This window comes from Mustela erminea, chromosome 18 (genome assembly GCF_009829155.1).
Source record: "Mustela erminea isolate mMusErm1 chromosome 18, mMusErm1.Pri, whole genome shotgun sequence".
NCBI classification, from domain to species: domain Eukaryota; kingdom Metazoa; phylum Chordata; class Mammalia; order Carnivora; family Mustelidae; genus Mustela; species Mustela erminea.
In genome coordinates this window covers 45,427,031-45,446,596 of record NC_045631.1, presented here as the reverse complement: position 1 = coordinate 45,446,596, position 19,566 = coordinate 45,427,031, and the positions used below count along the sequence as shown (strand labels likewise).

General features: G+C 37.8%; 1 protein-coding gene across 1 annotated transcript in view; it reads left to right on the top strand.

Moving 5' to 3' along the window:
• CDC27 (cell division cycle 27) overlaps positions 1–7,929 on the top strand; it is a 72,339-nt gene extending 64,410 nt beyond the window's left edge. The window contains 3 exon segments of the mRNA XM_032320159.1: positions 2,008–2,082; positions 2,887–3,043; positions 4,865–7,929. Of these exon segments, the coding sequence (XP_032176050.1) occupies positions 2,008–2,082; positions 2,887–3,043; positions 4,865–4,947 (315 nt within the window). The 3' untranslated portion in view covers positions 4,948–7,929.
• Positions 7,930–19,566: the final 11,637 nt, after the last annotated feature.

Below are 19,566 nucleotides of genomic sequence, written 5' to 3'. Positions count from 1 at the left end.
GTATAAAAAAATACAAAGTTGAATGTGCCTCATAAGGGGACCTTTCAGGGAGGAGCATTGGTAACTCAGAACATACTTCTTTAGATCTTTTTCCTTATTATTTATGTATTTTTAATTGTACCTAACAAATTGGACTTACCCTCTGGTGGTAGGCAGGGTAATGATCACTTAAGGATGTCCATGCTCTAATCCTGAGCACCTGTGAATGTGTTACCTTGCACAGCAGAAGAAACTTTACAGATGAGATTAAAGATACAGACCTGAGTTGGGGAGAGTATCCTGCCTTATTGAGGCGGTCCTAGTCTAATCACATGAATCTTAAAAGTGGAGTATCTTTCCCAGCTGTAATCAGAACCAGAATGAGAAAGACTCAACCAGCCTTTGTTACCTTTGAAGTTGGAGGAAGGAGGCTACAAGCCAAAAACTGTGGGTAGCCTCTAGATGCCAAGAAAGGCAGGGAAACAGATACCCTCCAGAAAGGAAGGCACCTTGATTTTAGCCCAGTGAGACTCATATTAGACTTCTAATGCACAGACTGCAAGATTAAAAAAATGTGTCTTGTTTTAAGCTGTCATAACTGTGGTCATTTTTCACATACTGTTCTATAATTTGCTTTTTTCACTTTAACACTCCTGTGGAGAGATATTTGATACTTACCTTTTTTTTTAATCCTAAATTATATTGGATTTTGTTTTTACTACAAAGAGGCATAGAGAAGAAAAGTATATAACCTCTGTGGACATTAAAGAGAAATAAAATATATTTATGTTAGAAATTTCAAAAAATAAAGCAAGCTACCAAGGAAAAAATAGAAGGTCTCTTCTCCCCTTTTACCTCAATCACTCCCTCCCCAAGAGTCAGCCATATATATGGGGCATATATGTATTGATTTCTGCCAGAAAAAAAGAAAAATATATACATATGCTCACATAAATATAAAACATGGGAATACCCACATAACTGTTTGTATATGTGTGATATATATTTTGTTACGAAAGAAATAGTATTTTTGCACGTATTCTTTTGCATCTCGCTTTTGGTTTTTTGTTTTTTTAATTCTTTTAACATACGGTTGAGCACCTACAGATATAGTGTCCCATAGAGGATGGACCACAATTTATTTAGCTAGGCTATGATTAGACACACCTTGTAGTGATTTGCAGCAGCATGTTGGATTGAATATTCTTACAAAGGTGATTTAGTGAACTTTTTTGAATATACCCCTGAGATAAATGCCTAGCAGTGAGATTGCTGAATCAGTGGTGCAGTTTTTAACTTAATAGATAGTGTTAAACTGTCCTCACAAACAGGTTGCATCAGTTTACAATTCCACCTTCAGTGATGAGAATGCCTGATTCCTCTCTCTCATGGTAACTTTATGCAACATCAAGTTATTTTTATTTTTGTCCATTTGCTAGGTGAAAAATGGACAATATCTCATTTGGGGAACCAGTTTCATTTTTGATCGTCATGTCTTTTAAATGCAAATCTATTTCTTTATCTTTTCTCTCAATTTCCCCAGCCCTTCAACAATGGTCAAAAGATTTCTAGACAGTTTTGACTTAATTCAGAGGGTTAAATTTTAGACTCTTCATCATTAGTTAAAATGACAGGTTGGTATTCAAAGCTTAGTTGTTTGCATAAGGGAAAAGGTTTATTAACAGAACTTCAAAATTGTTTTATTCTGCAACTTAGTTTTGAAAATGCTTTTACACAGTGTAATGGAGTATTGTTATTTTAAATAAAATGGTGACAAAAGCAAGCATTGTCACCTGCATGTGTGTGTTCTCAGTGTACTCTGGTGAATTCCTGCCATTTCTTAGTTCCTGTTCTCATAGTATTTTCATCCGTTTTATTTTCACAACAAGAACTAATGCAATAAGGAAGTGCATTGATTAAGATCTAGTATAAGCTTTAGGTAAGATGACTTGGGAAATCAAATAAAGACACTTGCTTAATTAGAACTTTGTAAAATTTTGCTACTCTGTTTTTCTTTGCTTTTTTCAGTCTGCTTTACAAGAACTTGAAGAATTGAAACAAATTGTTCCCAAAGAATCCCTCGTTTACTTCTTAATAGGAAAGGTAAAGATTGGGGCCATGGTCCTAAATTGTGACTTTGATAACAAGTATTAACTTCTGAAGAAGAAATATAATACATATTGTGCAACATCTGTTGAGCAAATTCAGCTAGAGCTCTGAACTAAATGCTCTGGGAATAAAGAATGAATTAAGTTAAAACATTTAAGACGATGATATCCTGATTAGGAGTAAGAACACACACTCCATAATCCTAAACATGCTGTGGTTTTGGGAATGTATTAACACTTAACAGCCAATGGCAGTCCTGAGTTCATAACGGAGATTGTGTCTTGGAAAGCTCTTAGCCTCCAATGATCAACAAAATACATAGGCATCCCCTAAAAGAAGAAAATTAATGGTTCTGTGTTGTCTTACTGAGAAGAACTGGCTTCCAAGATTCTAAGACAGACTAGTCAAGACTTTATGGACTTGGCCACTAGATGCCAACTGGTTAAGGTAACTGGGAACAGTGGACAGGTGTTTAGAGTTGATATAACAGCTGTTAAAATCAGTGTAAATAAATGCTGATCAAGCAGCTTATAGTCCATTTCTTTTAGTTGTCATTGATCCAGTCAAAGTATGATTTATTGGAAGCTCACTATCAGAGGCAAGGAATTCTGAAAATATCTGAATATATTAGAAGGAACTAGGTTAGTCTTGAGTTTTTCTATAGGATGAAAATGGCCTACTTATCAGAATGGGTTTGTAGCATGTAAATCAGAAGCCTATTTAAATTACTAATGTATAGGATTTTATAATTGAAGCTCACAACTTAATGAAAAATGTAGTGCTGCTGTTTATTTTTAGGTTTACAAGAAGTTAGGTCAAACGCACCTCGCCCTGATGAATTTCTCTTGGGCTATGGATTTAGATCCTAAAGGAGCCAATAACCAGATTAAAGAGGCAATTGATAAGCGCTACCTTCCAGATGATGAGGAGCCAATAACCCAAGAAGAACAGATCAGTGAGTATCATCCATAAGAACCAGGTTTGTATGTGTATCAAACCAGAGAGCTAATAAAACATCACCTCAGAGTTAGGCAAAGGGGGACAGATTTTTATTTATGACATAAAGTAAACATGGAAATTTTCTTGAGTATTAAATATTCAGAGAGCTACCTTTGCATAAGGATTTGTAGTCTGCTTTTTATTTTTTTTAACCGTGGTATACTTTTTTATACTAAATGGAATTTTAGAGAAATTAAATAGGGCAATATGTTAACAAGTGCATGTGGTATCAGGTAACTAATCATTTTGGATCTAATTTGCTGTGTGACTTTGATAAATCCATTGCAAGTTTTTCCTAGGACCTCAGTTGAGGTTTAAATACGTAACTAATGCCTGCCTTACCTGCTTCATAGGAATGCGGGGTGGGGTGGGAATGATAGAGGTGAGAGTATGTTGAAGACATTGTAAGTGCTAAGTGAATGAAAAATAAATCTATGCACATTAGAAAGTATTGACAGATCTGCAGTATGACTATTCAAATTCTCCGAAACTCTAGCAAATTCAAAATCTAAAAAAGCGGCTGATGTATATAAATTGAAGGGTGAAGAAGAGGAGTGAACAAAGAAGTAGTTTAAAGCAGTAGTAAATACTCTATCCCTAAATTGAGTGCATATCTTTTTTTTAAGATTTTTCTTTAAATTTTTTTATTTGAGAGAGAGTGCAAGTGGGGGAAGGGTAGAAGGAGAGAATCTTCAAGCAGACTCCCTGCTGAGCGTGGAGCCCTGCATGGGGCTCTGTCCCAGGAACCATGAGATCATGACCTGAGCTGAAACCAAGAGTCAGATGCTCAACTGACTGAGGCACTCGTCACTTGAGTGTATATCTTAAAATAACTAGTGAGAACTGAGTCCTTTTTTTTTTTTTTTTAAGATTTTATTTATGTATTTGACAGACAGAGATCACAAGCAGGCAGAGAGGCAGGCAAAGTGGGGAGGGGGAAGCAGGCTCCCTGCTGAGCACAGAGCCCGATGCAGGGCTCGATCCCAGGACCCTGAGATCATGACCTGAGCCGAAGGCAGAGGCCTAACCCACTGAGCCACCCAGGCACCCCCTGAGTCCTTTTTTAAGATTTTTTTTTTTTTTTTAAGACTGGGGGGTGAAGGGTGGGGGAGTCGGGGGAAGGGGCAGAGGGAGAGAGAGAATCTTAAGCAAATCTACACCTAGCATGGAGCTGGATGCAGGGCTTGATCTCACAACCCTGACTGAGATCACGACCTGAACTGAAACCAAGAGTGGGTCACTCAATTGACTGCCACCTAAGACGCCCCTAATAGTATTTTTAATAACAAGAGAATTGAGAAACTTCTGATGAGATGAACTAAGATGCCTTTGTTCCAGAAAACTTGGCAGAAGGCTTTAACTAAAATCATAATTCCTGTAATCCCAATAACCCTTTTTAAACTGAGGGTGTATTTTATATTTCTGTGGACTAGCAGGGACTGTTCCCAAAGTAGAGTCAAGAGTTGGAGAAAATGTCAGTCTTTTTTCAGTGTCTTAAATACATAATTCCTAGCTAGGGTAGGAATAAGGAATTCATTAGGGAGAGGCAGCTTTAATATTTAAAACTCTTAAAGGTTAAATGCAATGAACTGATCTCAGACATGCTGTAAAATAAGGAACCTGAGTTGCATTTTATTGAAGGATATCAGGATTTTTAAGGGCCTTAATTTAAGATCTCCTCTCTCTGCATGGAATAGTTTTCCTTACTTGTTTTCATGAACCAAGAAGAAAGATTTGTCAGATACCTTACTGTAGACTTTTATTTTTATTTTTAAAGTGGGAACAGATGAATCCCAGGAGAGCAGCATGACAGATGCAGACGACACACAACTTCATGCAGCTGAAAGTGATGAATTTTAACTTCTGGAAATCAGACTTTTGCAACTGGATGTGTGACTAGTGCTGACATGTTTCTTGTCCCTCCATATACTGAGTCTTCACTCTTGAGCCGGCAGTGTCATCATCCATCACTTATACCATGAGTGTGCCACTTTCATTGGACCCTGACTGTACACAGAATGAAAGGCAGTGCAATATTTAGCTGCTAACAAGACTGGCTCTTTCACCAGTATGAATGGCAATTTAGGGGGTAGGATGGGGAACTTTGTGGTTTTTTTTTGTTTTTGTTTTTGTTTTTCTTTAATCTCCCTTTGTTGGAAAGCTATCATGGAAGGAAGAGTTATGTTTTATCTTGAAGGAACCATTAGATACGGAAAATAGTGATGAACCAGAATTTCTTGGTCGTTTTTCCAAAAATTTGTTTTTATATGGTTCTGTTCCTGATTAACAGAGTGACTGACCTTCATTTCTAGGTTCTTCAAGAATGGTGTTAGCAAGTGCCAGATGGAACAATAAAAAGACATTGCCTATAACAGAGTAACTTGATTGCCAAGGAATGTAAATCACCTTAAACTTGCAGTGTCTCCCATAAGCAAATGTAATGGGCACATTGGGACTCATGTGTAGGAATCAAATATCCCTCCATACAGTGTACACTTATTCTTGGCAAGAATGCTTTAATGTCTAACCAAGAATTTTAATTTATTCATCTTGCTTCAAAGTGTTGATCATTGTCTTGGTATTGCAAACTTTAAAGTTGTCCCTTTACCATATTGCCTCTTCTCTTTGAGCTCTGTGGGATCACCTTTGACATTCAGAGATGGTAGAGTGTTTGCCCACTGAAAAGCCAAAACAAGGCCCTTAATAGCCATTTAAGTTCACCATAAGAATCAAAATGAGAACACTAAAGTGGAGAGACTTTAAGAGATCATGATAGTGAAAGCCTTAATACAATCAAAATTGTACCATAACCTTGACTCTATATTTGTTCAAGAAAGTATCCCTTTGACTTTTCTAAGTGTGTAAGCAGGGTGCAAGAATGTGTAGTTACCTTTGGTTGAGGTCATTTCCATTCTTTCCGGCTCTCTGCTTCAAATTATTTTCAGTAGCGTGAGTCACCAAAACGTTTACCAAGAGTGATTGGGTTTAGGCTATTAGAAAATTTTAGCTGCAAAAGAAAAACCCCATTCTTATGAAGGAGGTGAGTTCTCTCCTGAGTTTCTCATAAATTGGTGTCTTCGGGGAATGGCCACAATTTTAAAGATCTAATTATGCGTAATAAAATGGGAATTATTGGAAATTCACAGTAACAGATTTAAAGTCTTAAATTGTGTATCTCCTTTATTGTAATGTATTGAAATTTTTAGAGAAACTTTAGTTGTTAACTTTTTTTTAAGTGCCAATGTCAGAATATAACAAATTATAGTTTCTTATGAATGACAGGCCTACGGTTATTATTTTGGATTATTTGATGAAGGACAAATTTATCTACTGGTTACCTGTACTTGTTAGTCAAGTTGTAAAAATAAGGTGGATTACAGAAGATGTGAACAAAATTTTAACCTGTAGCTTCAGTAACTTCCTATCATTTACTGTTAATCTGTTCATTTGAATGTGGATTAAATACCATCATAAATTAATTCAAGTCAGAGTCTTAGATTAGGTATTGGATGCCAGAGAGATATTTAACAAAATTTCCTACCTAAATCCATGTAATGTGTGCTGCTTAAAGAAATAATTTATAAGAAAAAGGAAAGGTTGGGAGTAAATGAATATCATTAAAAATTCCCAAAGGCTAGCACTTGGATTCTAACAAATACTCCATTTTATTCATTAGTTCTGTAATATTTAATTTTATATACCTTTATTTTTTTAATTGGCGAATCATAAGCCAGCTATATAACATTATCAAATACAAAATTTCATAGAAACCTTCAACCTGAGCTCTATTACAAAGCCTGGAGAAAGCTGAGCTAGAACATAATTTGCTAATGTATAATTATCTTTTTGTACAAAGTAGGAATTTATGTCCTGTGCCAGAGGCGAGAACCTTTCTGGTACTAATTTTGAGACCAAGGATAAAAGGATAGTTGTGGAAGGCACACCATGGCAATGGCTGGCTATGGGTTGCTCAGCCCAAGCTTAGCCTGATTTCATTTTCCTCATACCTACTTTCAAAACGTTTAGGTATTTGAAACCGTATTCCCACCTAGTAACTGTTTCTGGCTTGCTTGCTTGCCTTTTTTTTTTTTTTTTTTTTTGCCTGGAATGAGGATCAAATAAACAGAAAAGGACATACATTTTGATCAAGCAAAATGTTTGCTTGAAATTTCAGTAGTTACTTTGAAGGAAATTTAAAATACTACAAATAACATCTTTTTTAGTCTCTAAGCTTTTCATACACATACATATATGTGTACACACACACACACACTTGTTTGGAAGTTATGTTCTGGCATTGGATATTTTTCCCCCTTGGAAATGGTTCTTAACTCTGGGATTTTAGAAGGTTGGAAATATTTTTTCAAGTGAACAATGGTACTCAAAATAATGAAAGGTGGTCCCAACTTTTTCTGTATTTCATTATTTTAAAATTTTTGTTTTTTTCCAAGAACTGCAAGTTACATTTGAACCATGCTGCTGTTGTACCTTAAACAAAAACTCAGTGATAACCAGTATTTAGTCTATTAAAAATGCTCTTTTTGAAGAAAAAAGTTTGGAAGTCTCTGATTAGCCAGAATATAGTATGGGTCTTCACTGAGAAATATGGTGACCCATTTTCTTTGTGAAAATCCAGAAAAATGCAAGTGTGGGTGTGATGTGTGTTCTATTTGCATTGAAACAATGTAATTTTGTGTCTTTTTTTTTTTTTTTTTTTTGCTTTTCCTGACTTATTTCAGAAATTGTACAGTCCTTGGGGGCGGGGAGAAAGCCTTTTCTGTTAATATATTTGCAATTCATTAAAGGATACGGAAAATCCCAATAAATTACTTTTGAAAGCAATTTATAATCAAGTTGTTGAAGCTACATAACAGCTGTGCCATCTGTATTTTTATAGTAAGGCACAGCAAAATAGTGGAAAGTTAACAGTTTTATACGCCACAAAAGTCTAAGGCAGTGTTTCTCTAATTTTTTTTTAAACTTAGACCCTCTCCTAATACATACATACACTTAAAAAAAAAAACACCTCACATCCTTTTTTAGTATTATTTGGAATTTCCAGATAAATATTGTGACAAAAATGTGTTAATTTTTAGAATATATTTTTCTTTAAACTACAGAAGCCTCTTGCCAGCAGCTGCTACTTTGCAAGTCACCTGCTTATTCTTTAATCATACGATTTCTGAAATGTATTTAAAGGTGACACAAAGCTTTTTTGTTCCAATTAGAATCTTTTAAAAATCAAGAAAGAACATTTTTTTTCTTTAGATTTTATTTACTTATTTCTCAGAGAGAGCACGCAAGCAGGAGGAGCAGTAGGCAGAGAGAGAAGCAGGCTCCCTCCTGAGCAGGGAGCTTGACTCTGGACTGGATCCCAGGACTCTGGGATCACGACCAGAGCCAAAGGCAGATGCTTAATCAACTGAGCCACCCAGACATCCCTAGAAAGGATACCCTGAGAGAAGTAGAATGTAGAAACTAAATTTTACCCTGGTCTAGTTATCTTGGATAAAGTATAGAGAGCTGAATGGTTTTGTTCAGACTTGAAGAAGGGGTAGAAATCGAGAAGACACATGAAGTGGGATGAGTTGGCAGATCATTGCAAACGACAGGCTTTATAATCGTCCCTAGGACCGGCCATTTACTGTCAGCTGGACAGGGATAACTAGTAGAAGTGTAAACAGGAAGCAATCTTTGGCTTGTTTATCTGCTAATTAATGGTTCAGTGTAAGTTTTCTTTTTCTTTATAAGTGCAAACTTGGCTAATGAGCTGCATTTAATGAAATCTTACCATATGTACTGTGTTACTTGATCTGCCCATAGTATTTTCAGTTCTTCAACCCTATAAACTAGGTGATACTCCATTTCACAGAAAAGGAAAAGGCTTCGGGTATTAGGTAATATAGCTGGACACTTGGGCATTAGGGTATTTCAAAGAAGAGGACTTCCTCTGGCAATTTCAAATCATGTCTCGTGTTAACTATTCGGTGTCCTCTCCGTTTTTAAGTTATCTGTTATAGCGAAACATAAAAGTTTGGGTTTTACAGAGGAAATTTTAGTATCAACTGTAGGTTCAGATCTAGCATATGCATAGTCCTTTGATGGTGATTTGATCTATATCCTGCCTCTCTGTTTTTCTCCTCACACTAAAATTGAAAGTGTGTTATCCCTCCTTAAATGACTAGAATTTGCTTTAAGTTAGAAAACAAAGTTAAGTTTTTCACTACCAATTTCTTCTCCTATCACTACCATTCTTTTTATATTCAATACCGTCAAAATAGAATTTTCAATTTGACGCTAAAACCTACATTTAAGGAATAAATTCAAGTCTTTAAAAATGCATAATGCGGGGCGCCTGGGTGGCTTAGTGGGTTAAAGCCTCTGCCTTCAGCTCAGGTCATGATCCCAGGGTCCTGGGATTGAGTTCCGCATTGGGCTCCCTACTCAGCAGGGATCCTGCTTTCTCCTCTCTCTCTGCCTGCCTCTCTGCCTACTTGTGATCTCTGTCTGTCAAATAAATAAATAAAATCTTTTTTTTAAAAAAAATAATGCTTCACAGGAGTTTGAATAAGAAAAGGATTAACAGTAGAAGCTAAGAACAATGAAGTAGAATTAAGGTTTTTAGTCGTATATTTTTAAAAAACACTAAACAGATCTCTAGGAAATAGAGATTTTGCCCCTCAGTAGCTCTGTGACCTTAAATAGTTTAAGCCTTTTTCTGATCAATACAAAGAAGATGAGATCTACCCTTCTTAGCTCACAGAAGACTGAGGATCAAATGTGATAAATCACCATGAAAGTGCTTTGGTTGCACTGTGGTAATAATAATAAAATGGTAATAATAGGGTTGAGATGATGTCATGGAAAAATGATTAGGTTGATCCCAAGACATGATCCTGTGAGACAAGTTCACTGTCAAACAATAAACTCTTGAGTCTAGAACAAGGATTGTCTATGGCCTGCAGGCCAAATGGCTCATGGCCTGTTTCCTTTTATTGGAACAGCCATACCTATTTGTTTACATGTCCGTGGCTGCTTTCTCGCTTCAAGGACTATGTGACCTATAAAGCATCAACAGTCACTATATGTATTTGTGTGTGTATTTTTTTTTAAGATTTTTTTATTTATTTAACAGAGATCACAAGTAGGCAGAGAGGCAGTCGGGGGGTGAGGAAGCAGGATCCCCCTGAGCAGAGAGCCGGACGTGGGGCTTGATCCCAGGATGCTGAGATCATGACCCGAGCCGAAGGCAGAGGCCCAACCCACTGAGCCACCCAGGCACCCCTGTGTGTATATTTTTAAATATATATACATGTAGTATAGATTATACTGTATATATGATCTGACATTTTATATTTTGCAACTCCTGATCTAGAACTTAACAGTTGTAGAGGTGTAACCATCTGCAAATCACGTGTTCTCTGTGGTGCTAGATTCTTAGTCTTTTGTGAGTTAAATCACTGGGCCAGGTGCTACATAAAAAATTCATCAATTCTTAGTTTTTTAATAATAAGACTTGATTGGGTAAAGGGATTTCCTTGTATATAATGGCACTCCTTAAACTTAATGCCAGTCTGTAGCATTTATACCAATGCTACATCTGTGCTCATAATCATTTGACTATCTTGAATAACACTAGCATTTACTTACTTTTTATTTCACATTTATGGATCACTTTGATATGAGAATATCTTACTTCATCTTCACAGTCTTAAAAGGTAAGGCATGTATGATCTGACACAAGAGGAAACCAAGGCTTCAAGAAACCAGAAATTTGCAAAAAGTGGAAACTCCCAGAAACAACTTGGCAGACTTTTGCTCACACATTACTGGCCAGGACTTCGTCATAGAATTCATCCCCCGCTTCAGGGGATGCTGGTAAATTTAGAATCTGGTAAAACAGAATGGGTTTGCTATGACTGGTTTAGATAAATCATGACTTATCTCCTGATGCCGTACACAAAGAAACAGATTTTGTGAGCAAAGAAGGGGGAATGGCTGTTGGTTAGACAGCCAAGAGCCCCTGCCACACTGCGGTAAAGAAATTCCTGCTTTTTGGCCATTGATCTTGTATTCAACTTAGTGAACTTTCTTACCTAAGAGTTTGTAGGGTTTCTATTTTAAGATTATACTATCTTCAAATGATATTTATCCCTTTTTAATGCTGTTATAACATACCTCATTTCTTTTTTCCCTTTTTAACTGCTATGGCCAGGACCACCAATATTACATTGAGCAGTAGCAGCCTTACAGTAGCAAGCACTCACTGTCTTGCCCACAGTCAAACAATAAACTCTTGAGTCTAGAACCTTAGAGAAAATGCTTCAACTTTCTCAAACTTTCAACTTGATAAAGTCTCAAGCCACTATTACGCGCCGTGTCCCCCTTGCTAATCTTGATGCCAACCCTCTCGACTCCCACTTCAACTACCATTTATAACCAATGATACTCAATGAAGATACATGTATATTGCTGGTTTTCAATGGCTTTTGTCATGACTAGGTCCTGAAATGTATCCCTCTACTAAGCATGTTGAGACTCCCGGGGCTGAAAAGCAATGGCAGTAGCCTGATTACAGATCTGCCCCTCACTTTGCCAAAACAACTCTCAAATCGACCAGAACAAATAAAAACTACACAGGGCTCATGCCTTCACTACGAGAAGCCTGTAACTTCAAGTCACCTCCAAGTACTGGTGGGGGGCAGGGGGCAGACAGAGCAGGGGATCCAGTAAGGATCCTGCTACCACCATAAGCCTGTAGATGTAGAGAGTGAGGAAAGGAGCTGAATCACTCCATGAGACAGCAGAAGGGAGGCATGCATTTAGAAGAAGCATTAATAGAATCTACAGGGGGTAAAAAATGGAATAATAAATACAAAATACCGAACACAGTTTGGCACTCAGTAGGTCACAGTCATTGCTTTAGGGAAAGGTTTGAAAATGGATAGAGCCGGGGTAGCAGCCTCAGAAGCCGTGTTCCTGGGGGAGAATGGGTAATGAAGAGGTAATGAAAGAGAAGGCGGAAATGTATGACTGACAGAAAAGAGAAAGCGCGTCAACCAAGAGGGTGGAACTGAAAGATGAGGGCTCTAAAGCTAACAATTCTGTCCATGAAATTCCTTGGAATAGAGTACAGCCATTCACATTCTAGGAGAAGTCAGAAAATGCCAAAGTCTTTCTGCCGGTGAAAAGTCTCTCCAACAAACAACCACAAAGCTAAAGAAAAGACATATCCTGTCAAAAGCATCTGAGAGGAAAAAAAAAAAGCATCTGAGAAAGTGAAAAGCCACCCAATATCAGGAAAAAAGAAACAAATGAACAAAAAATGCTGGATTTGAATACTCTAAAAACCTTTTGCATGACAAAAAAAATTACAAATGACAAACTGGGAAGAAATATTTGCCCATATGTCACAAATAAAAAACTAATACTCCTAATGTATAAAAAGGTTTAGTTTTGAGAGAGGAAATGAATAGACCCAAAAAGATTTTTTTAAAATGGCTCTTAACCATGTAAAGTTGTTCACTTTCACTCAATAAGAGAAATGCAAATTAAAACTACACTGAGAAGCACCTGGCTGGCTCAGTTGGTAGAGCACGGGCTGGATCTCAGGGTCATGAGTTCAAGCTCCACGGTGGGCATAGAGTTGACTTAAAAAAATAAAGATGCCTAGAGATGTCAAGTCACTGTGCTGTACACCTAAAACATGTACTTTTGTGTCAACTATACTCAAAAAGTTAAAAACTACATTGAGATACAATTTTTCACCCAATAAATGGGCAAAAATTCAGAACTTGAATATAAATTCGGTTGGCAAAGCTGTGGGAAAACAAGTCATCTCCTACATTGGTGGCGTAATGACACAACCCTCATGAAGAGGAAATCGGCAGTATAGAACACAACTTCATATGCTTCTACTTTCAACCCAGTGATCCCACTTCTAGGAATTTACCCTGAAGATGTACCTCAAAAGAACGAAAATACATATGTATAGTTTTTTTTTATAAACATATATTTTTATCCCCAGGGGATATGTATAGTTTTATTTATTTTTTAAAGGGATTCTGCAAGTTGCTTTTTACTTTTTTTTAAGTTTTTTAAAAGATTTTATTTATTTATTTGACAGACAGAGATCACAAGTAGGCAGAAAGGCAGGCAGAGAGAGAGAGGGGGAAGCAGGCTTCCCGCTGAGCAGAGAGCCCAATGCGGGGCTTGATCCCAGGACCCTGGGATCATGACCTGAGCCAAAGGCAGAGGCTTTAACCCACTGAGCAACCCAGGTGCCCCTATAATTTTAACAGGGTTATTTGTCATTGCAAAATATTCGGAACTATCTAAATGCCCAAGCATAAAAGATGGGTTGGATAAACTAGGACACACACAATGGAAAACTCCGGAGCTGTAAACAGTGATGGAGAAAACTGCCCTTCTGGCTCTCCCCACTCCCTAAGTAGCAGTAGCAGCCTAGCAGAGTTCTCATACCCAACAAGTCTTCCAGGAATACAACTACCACCTAAACTGAGAAAACGCTGCTTTGTTTTGTTTGAAACTTGATCAAGAAGCTGGTCACTGTTCAGGAAAATGAGGTCGCCTATAGCAATGCCATCTTCCCACAGTATTGGAGCAGGCAGTGCTCACACATCTCTGTCTCTCCGCTTTTGAATTTTCAAATGCAACTATGTGATGGAACTGTTTGGGGTCTCCTCTTAATTGCCTTACAACCAAAAATTTATTAAATGATTAGAAAGACATGAATACAAAGATCTAGTTTAATTGCATTCAAAAGAGTCTTCAAAAAAATTGAGAACGATCTCTATGAACTATTATGGAATGATTGTCAGATGTTATTAAGTGAAAAGTGAAGTGCAAAAGATCGCATTACTTTTTATGTAAGAAAAAAGGAAATAAAAATATACATCTATCTGCTTATCTTCACAAAAGGAAACACTTGGAAGGACAAACTGGAAAATAGTGAAGTTGGTTACTGATAAGGGGTGAGGGGGAATGTAGTGGAACGGATTCAAGGAGAGTGACACCTCTCTGAGTATACTTTTTTGTAATATTTTTACTTTTGAGAGCATATTGATTTGTCATACACCCAAAAAACAAGAAAGGAAAAGGGGAAATAAAATTGAAATAAAACAAATGAACCTAACTGTACTGCAAATGAGTACCATAACCATTCTGGGAAGGGAAGTGCAGAGAGGGACTAAGAAGAATTAATCAAAGTGACTTATGAACATAGTATTTGACTGTATAACCTCAGTCTGGGACAGGGAAAGATATGTGTTCAGGGAAGGGGGTAAAAGTACAAACAAGTCCTGAACTCGTTAGCAGGTATGCTTTAGTGGTATGGGTGAAGTGATTGGGAGACCATTTTAAATATCTTACAGAGTCAAACAAATGAATAAACACATCGATATCACTAGTGATCAGAATTCTCACTGTAGAAGAAGATACATGTAACTATGGAGAGGAAGAAAGCAAGAAACAATGCTGTGGAGATTAATTGGAATTGAAATTATTGTTTTGAACTCGTGATTTCTAAAATACGTATATGTATATGCATATATACATCTTATGTATACACATGTATGTATCATATGTATATTTGTAGGTATGTGTGTATATTTGTGTATATACAAGCATATATTTTCAATTCTCTCCTCTGAAAGGGCCAAAAAGCAAAGACATCCTAGTAGCAATGAGCACACTTAGTGTCCCTATCTTGGTCTCATAACTTTCCCCACTAAAAGAACCATGGCTCAGAGAAATGGCTGATTCTAGGGTTAGGACAGGGAAAGTACACATTTTGCTATGCCAGAAAGTAAGAAAGAGCTAAAAAATAAAACAAAACTGCCCCCCCCCAAAAAGAGGAAGTTCTATCACAAGGATGCAGGAGCCAACCTGAAAGGTCTCCCACTGGTCAAACCTGAGACATTTGATCCCCAGGTAAGTATAATAACGAATTATAAGCCATTTGGAGAAAAATAAGGATTCATGAACTCGTGCTAATAATTAAGAAAGAGGGAAGGAAGGAAGGATGGGTGCACACATGCACGATATCTCTCAAATAATTCTTTTTTTTTTTTAAAGATTGATTTATTTATTTGAGAGAGAGTGTGTATGTACGTGAACAGGGGAGGGAGAGAATCTCAAGCAGACACCCCACTGAGCCCAGAGCCCAACTCAGGACTCAATCTCATGACCCTGACATCATGACCAGAGCTGAAATCAAGAACTGGACACTGAACCAATCAAGACACCCAGATGCCCAAATAAATAAATACAGGAAGGAAGGAAGGAAGAAAGGAAAAGTGAAGGAGAGAAGAAATGGAGGGTATTCAGACTACAGTATTAGGAACACCATAGACCAGATGGCTCAGACAACATTCTCACAGTTCTGGAGCTGTGAAGTTCAAGATCAAGGTGCCAGAAGATTCAGTGCCTGATGAGGCTCTGCTTTCTGGTTCATACATGGTGGTCATCTAGATATATCCTCACATGGCTGAAGGAGTGAGGGAGCTCACTGGGACCTCTTTTATAATGGCACTAATTCCATTGATGAGGGCGCCACCCTCCTGATCTAATTGCCTCCCAGGGCCCCAACTCCTAAAACCATCACATTGGAGATTAGGATTTCAACATACGAATTTGCGAAGGACATATTCATTCAATCTTTTGCATTCTTTCTCTGGCCCCCCAAATTTATGTCCTGCTGACATCCTTCCTAACAGTGCAAATGTCTTATTTTGTTCCCATATCCACTCTAAAGTCTAAAATTCAAAGTCTCCTCTAAATATCATCTAAATCAGATATGGAGGGTACAATCGATCCTGAAGCAAACCTCTCCAGTTGTAAACCGGTGAAACCACACAAGGGGTGTGCTTCTAAAATGCAGAGAGAAGACAGGTATAGACTAGACATACTCACTCTAAGAGGGAGAAATAGGGAGAAAAGCAAAGAATGAATGGTCCCAAGCAAGTCCAGAACCGAATGGGGCAAATTTCCTTAGACATTTGAGGATAAACCATGCAGCTCGATGTTCTGCCTTCCTGACCCACTGGTGACAATATCATCCCCGCAGCCTGGTAAACGTAGAGGGAGTGCTAGACTCACCCTGTAACAATGATATTAATGATTGAATGAGGCAAGAATCGTCGATGGAAGATGAAGCTAGAGGGGAATTTTGAAGACAAGCACTATATTTGCCCGGCTTTAAATTGTTTCCTCCGCACAGTTTATTAATTACAAAGGAGAAAGAAGAATCAACAGTGGAGAAATCAGATAGCTCCTCAACTGAAGAGTCAAAACCACATCCAATGAAGGATAGCTAGATAATGTGTGCCCCCAGGTAGAACATCCTGAAAGAGACACATTACCTATACAAATTCTAACCAAGGATGCATAACCTTCATTTAAACAAAGGAAAAGGGGTGCCTGGGTGGCTCAGTGGGTTAAAGCCTCTGCCTTCGGCTCGGGTCATGATCCCAGGATCCTGGGATCTAGCCCCATGTCTGGTGCTCTGCTCAGCAGGGAGCCTGCTTCCTCCTCTCTCTCTGCCTGCCTCTCTGCCTGCTTGTGATCTCTGTCTGTCAAATGAATAAATAAAATCTTAAAAAAAATAAATAAAGGAAACATTGGACAAATACAAAATAAAGAACACGCTATTTTAAAAAACAAAACCTTTTTTTGGAAGAACCTCTATACTGTTTTCCAGACTGGCTACACTAGTTTGCCTTCCCACCAAAAGTGCAAGAGAATTTCCTTTCTCCACATCCTCCCCAACATCTGTTGTTTCTTGTATTGGTTACAAAACAGAAGAGCATAAAGCATCAGGGGTGGGGGAAGACATCCTTCAAGAATGCTAATGTCATAAAAGATGTCTGTGGAAGTGTCCCAAATGAAAAGTGATTAAAGACATGACAACAGCAAAAGTGGTCTGTAAATACAGAGAAGAGATTGGGGGTTGCCAGAGGGGAGGGGAACGGGGGAGTGGGCAAAATGGTTGAAGGGAAGTGGGAGGTACGGGCTTGTCGTGGGAGAATGGGTGGCAAGAATAAGAGGTACAGGGGCGCCTAGGTGGCTCAGTGGGTTAAGCCGCTGCCTTCGGCTCAGGTCGTGATCTCAGGGCCCTGGGATCGAGTCCCACATCGGGCTCTCTGCTCAGCGGGGAGCCTGCTTCCTCCTCTCTCTCTGCCTGCCTCTCTGCCTACTTGTGATCTCTCTCTGTCAAATAAATAAATAAAATCTTAAAAAAAAAAAAAAAAGAATAAGAAGTACAGGAAAGGGGATAGTCGATGGTATTTAAAAAAAACCAACATGTGTGACAACTAAATGCAATATCTGATCCTAGACTGGATCCTGTCCTGGAGGGAAAAAAATCTTCTAAAGGACATCATGAGATCAAATGACAAATTTAGAATATCTATGGTAGGGGTGCCTGAGCGGCTAATTCCAAGACTGTACAACTCTTGATCTCAGAATCATGAGTTTGAGCCCCATGTTGGGTAGGGATTACTTAAATAAGATTTTTTTAAAAAGAATATGTATGGTACAATAGGGTATTATAAATTTATAAACTGTTGTTATGTAAGAGAATATCCCTATTTTTAGGAAATAGACCCTGAAGTATTGAGGCATTAAAGGGCCATGATATTTATAATTTATTTATAATTTACATATTTTAAATTTTAAATATTTATAATTTACCTGAAATTCTCAGAAAAAAAGAATATATACATATATATGTACACACACATATATAAATACGTATATAGACAGATATAACTATTATACATATTAACAATGGTGAATCTGGGTAAAGAGTGTTTTTTGTTATATATATATACATATATATGTATATATATGGTTTTTTTTTCCCTTAAGTAGGCTCCATGCCCAACATGGGTCTTGAACTCACTATCCTGAGATAAAGAGTCACAGGCTCTGCTGACTAAGCCAGCCAGGCACCCGTGTACCATTTATGTTTTTACAGCTCTTTTTTTTTTTTTAAGATTTCATTTATGTATTTGAGAGAGAGTGAGCAAGAGAGAGAGTACAAGCAGGGGGAACAGGAGAAGAAGACTTCCTGCTGAGCAGGGAACTTGACTAGGGCCAGTCCTAGGATCCCCGAGATCGTCACCCAAGCAGAGGTTCAACAGGAGCCCAAGAGCCCCAAGTTATGTTTATTTTTAAAAAAAATTTTTTTTACTTTATTTTTTAATTTAGTTTATTCTTTTTTTTTAAGATTTTATTTATTTCAGAGAAAGAGTGAGTGAGAGAGAGAGAGTACACAAGGAGGGGAAGAGAGAGAGAGAGAGAAGCAGGCTCCCCACCAAGAAAGGAGCCTGACATGGGGCTCGATCCCGTGACCCTGAGATCATGACCTGGTACAAGACAGATGCTTAACTGACTGAGCCACCCAGGCGCCCCTACTTTTTTATTCTTATCAAAGATATACATTTGTATAGTTTAAATAGTGAAAAAAATTCACAATTGCCTGTTCCTCAGAAGGAATCACTTTCATCTCTTTTGCTGGTTTCTCTGATTATTTCTCTCAATTCTCCAATTACAACTGACTTTTTAGTGTCAGAAGTTACCTATTGACTGCCTGTGGAGGAAAAGGCAGGTTTACATTTCCTCCTTTGCTTCCCCTGGAGCACATAAACTTCCCACTCTCCCTTCAATATAGTCAAAATTGTGGTTGGAATACTATTCAAAGTTTAGAATTTCATAACTTTTTAAACCCTGTTCACAACTGAGCCATAGACAACCCATAATTTCCTTCCCTGTACAATTTTGTTCTCCCTAGAACTGGTTGCCTCATTTCTCATTTTAAACTTTTAAATATGTATCATTAATTCAACTCCAAACTCTACCACTTGTCCAAATCTCCTCCCAAAATGGTTGACTATTTCAGTGATCCCATCAATTTCATCTTGAAGTATCTTCTGTAGCTTTCAGAGCTGCTTCTGTCTGGTCTGGTTGCATTCTGTTTGTCAATAGCTGTCCCCGTAAGATCTCTCTTTACCTCCCAGAGATTCCCTTTGCTCTTTCTTTATGATGGTTCTCTTGTTTCCTGAACCCAATACCTTCCACATTATTCATTTATATCCAGATTTTGTGAAGCTTTTTTTATTAAGGAATGTTCTTTGGATCAACATCTGTAGAAGAGAAGCAAAGGAAGCAGGATTGAACAGAGGGAGAGGTTGAGCTAACCATGAAGTCTCAGTGAAGGGTTCAGCTAACTCTGGGCAGTTCCGAAGCTGGATATTTTAGGAGCATTAACTCAAGGTTAAACCCAAGACCCTTAGATTCAGGATGTCAAAGGGTAGGCAATATGAGGGAAGTTACTGAAGACCTATGCTTATTTAGTGCAGTATTTCCATATTCGCTCAACGAGTTAAATAGGGAGCAAGTAGTTAAATAGGCACGTGGCTGAAAGGGACACGTAATCTTTTTTTTTTTTTCCCAAGA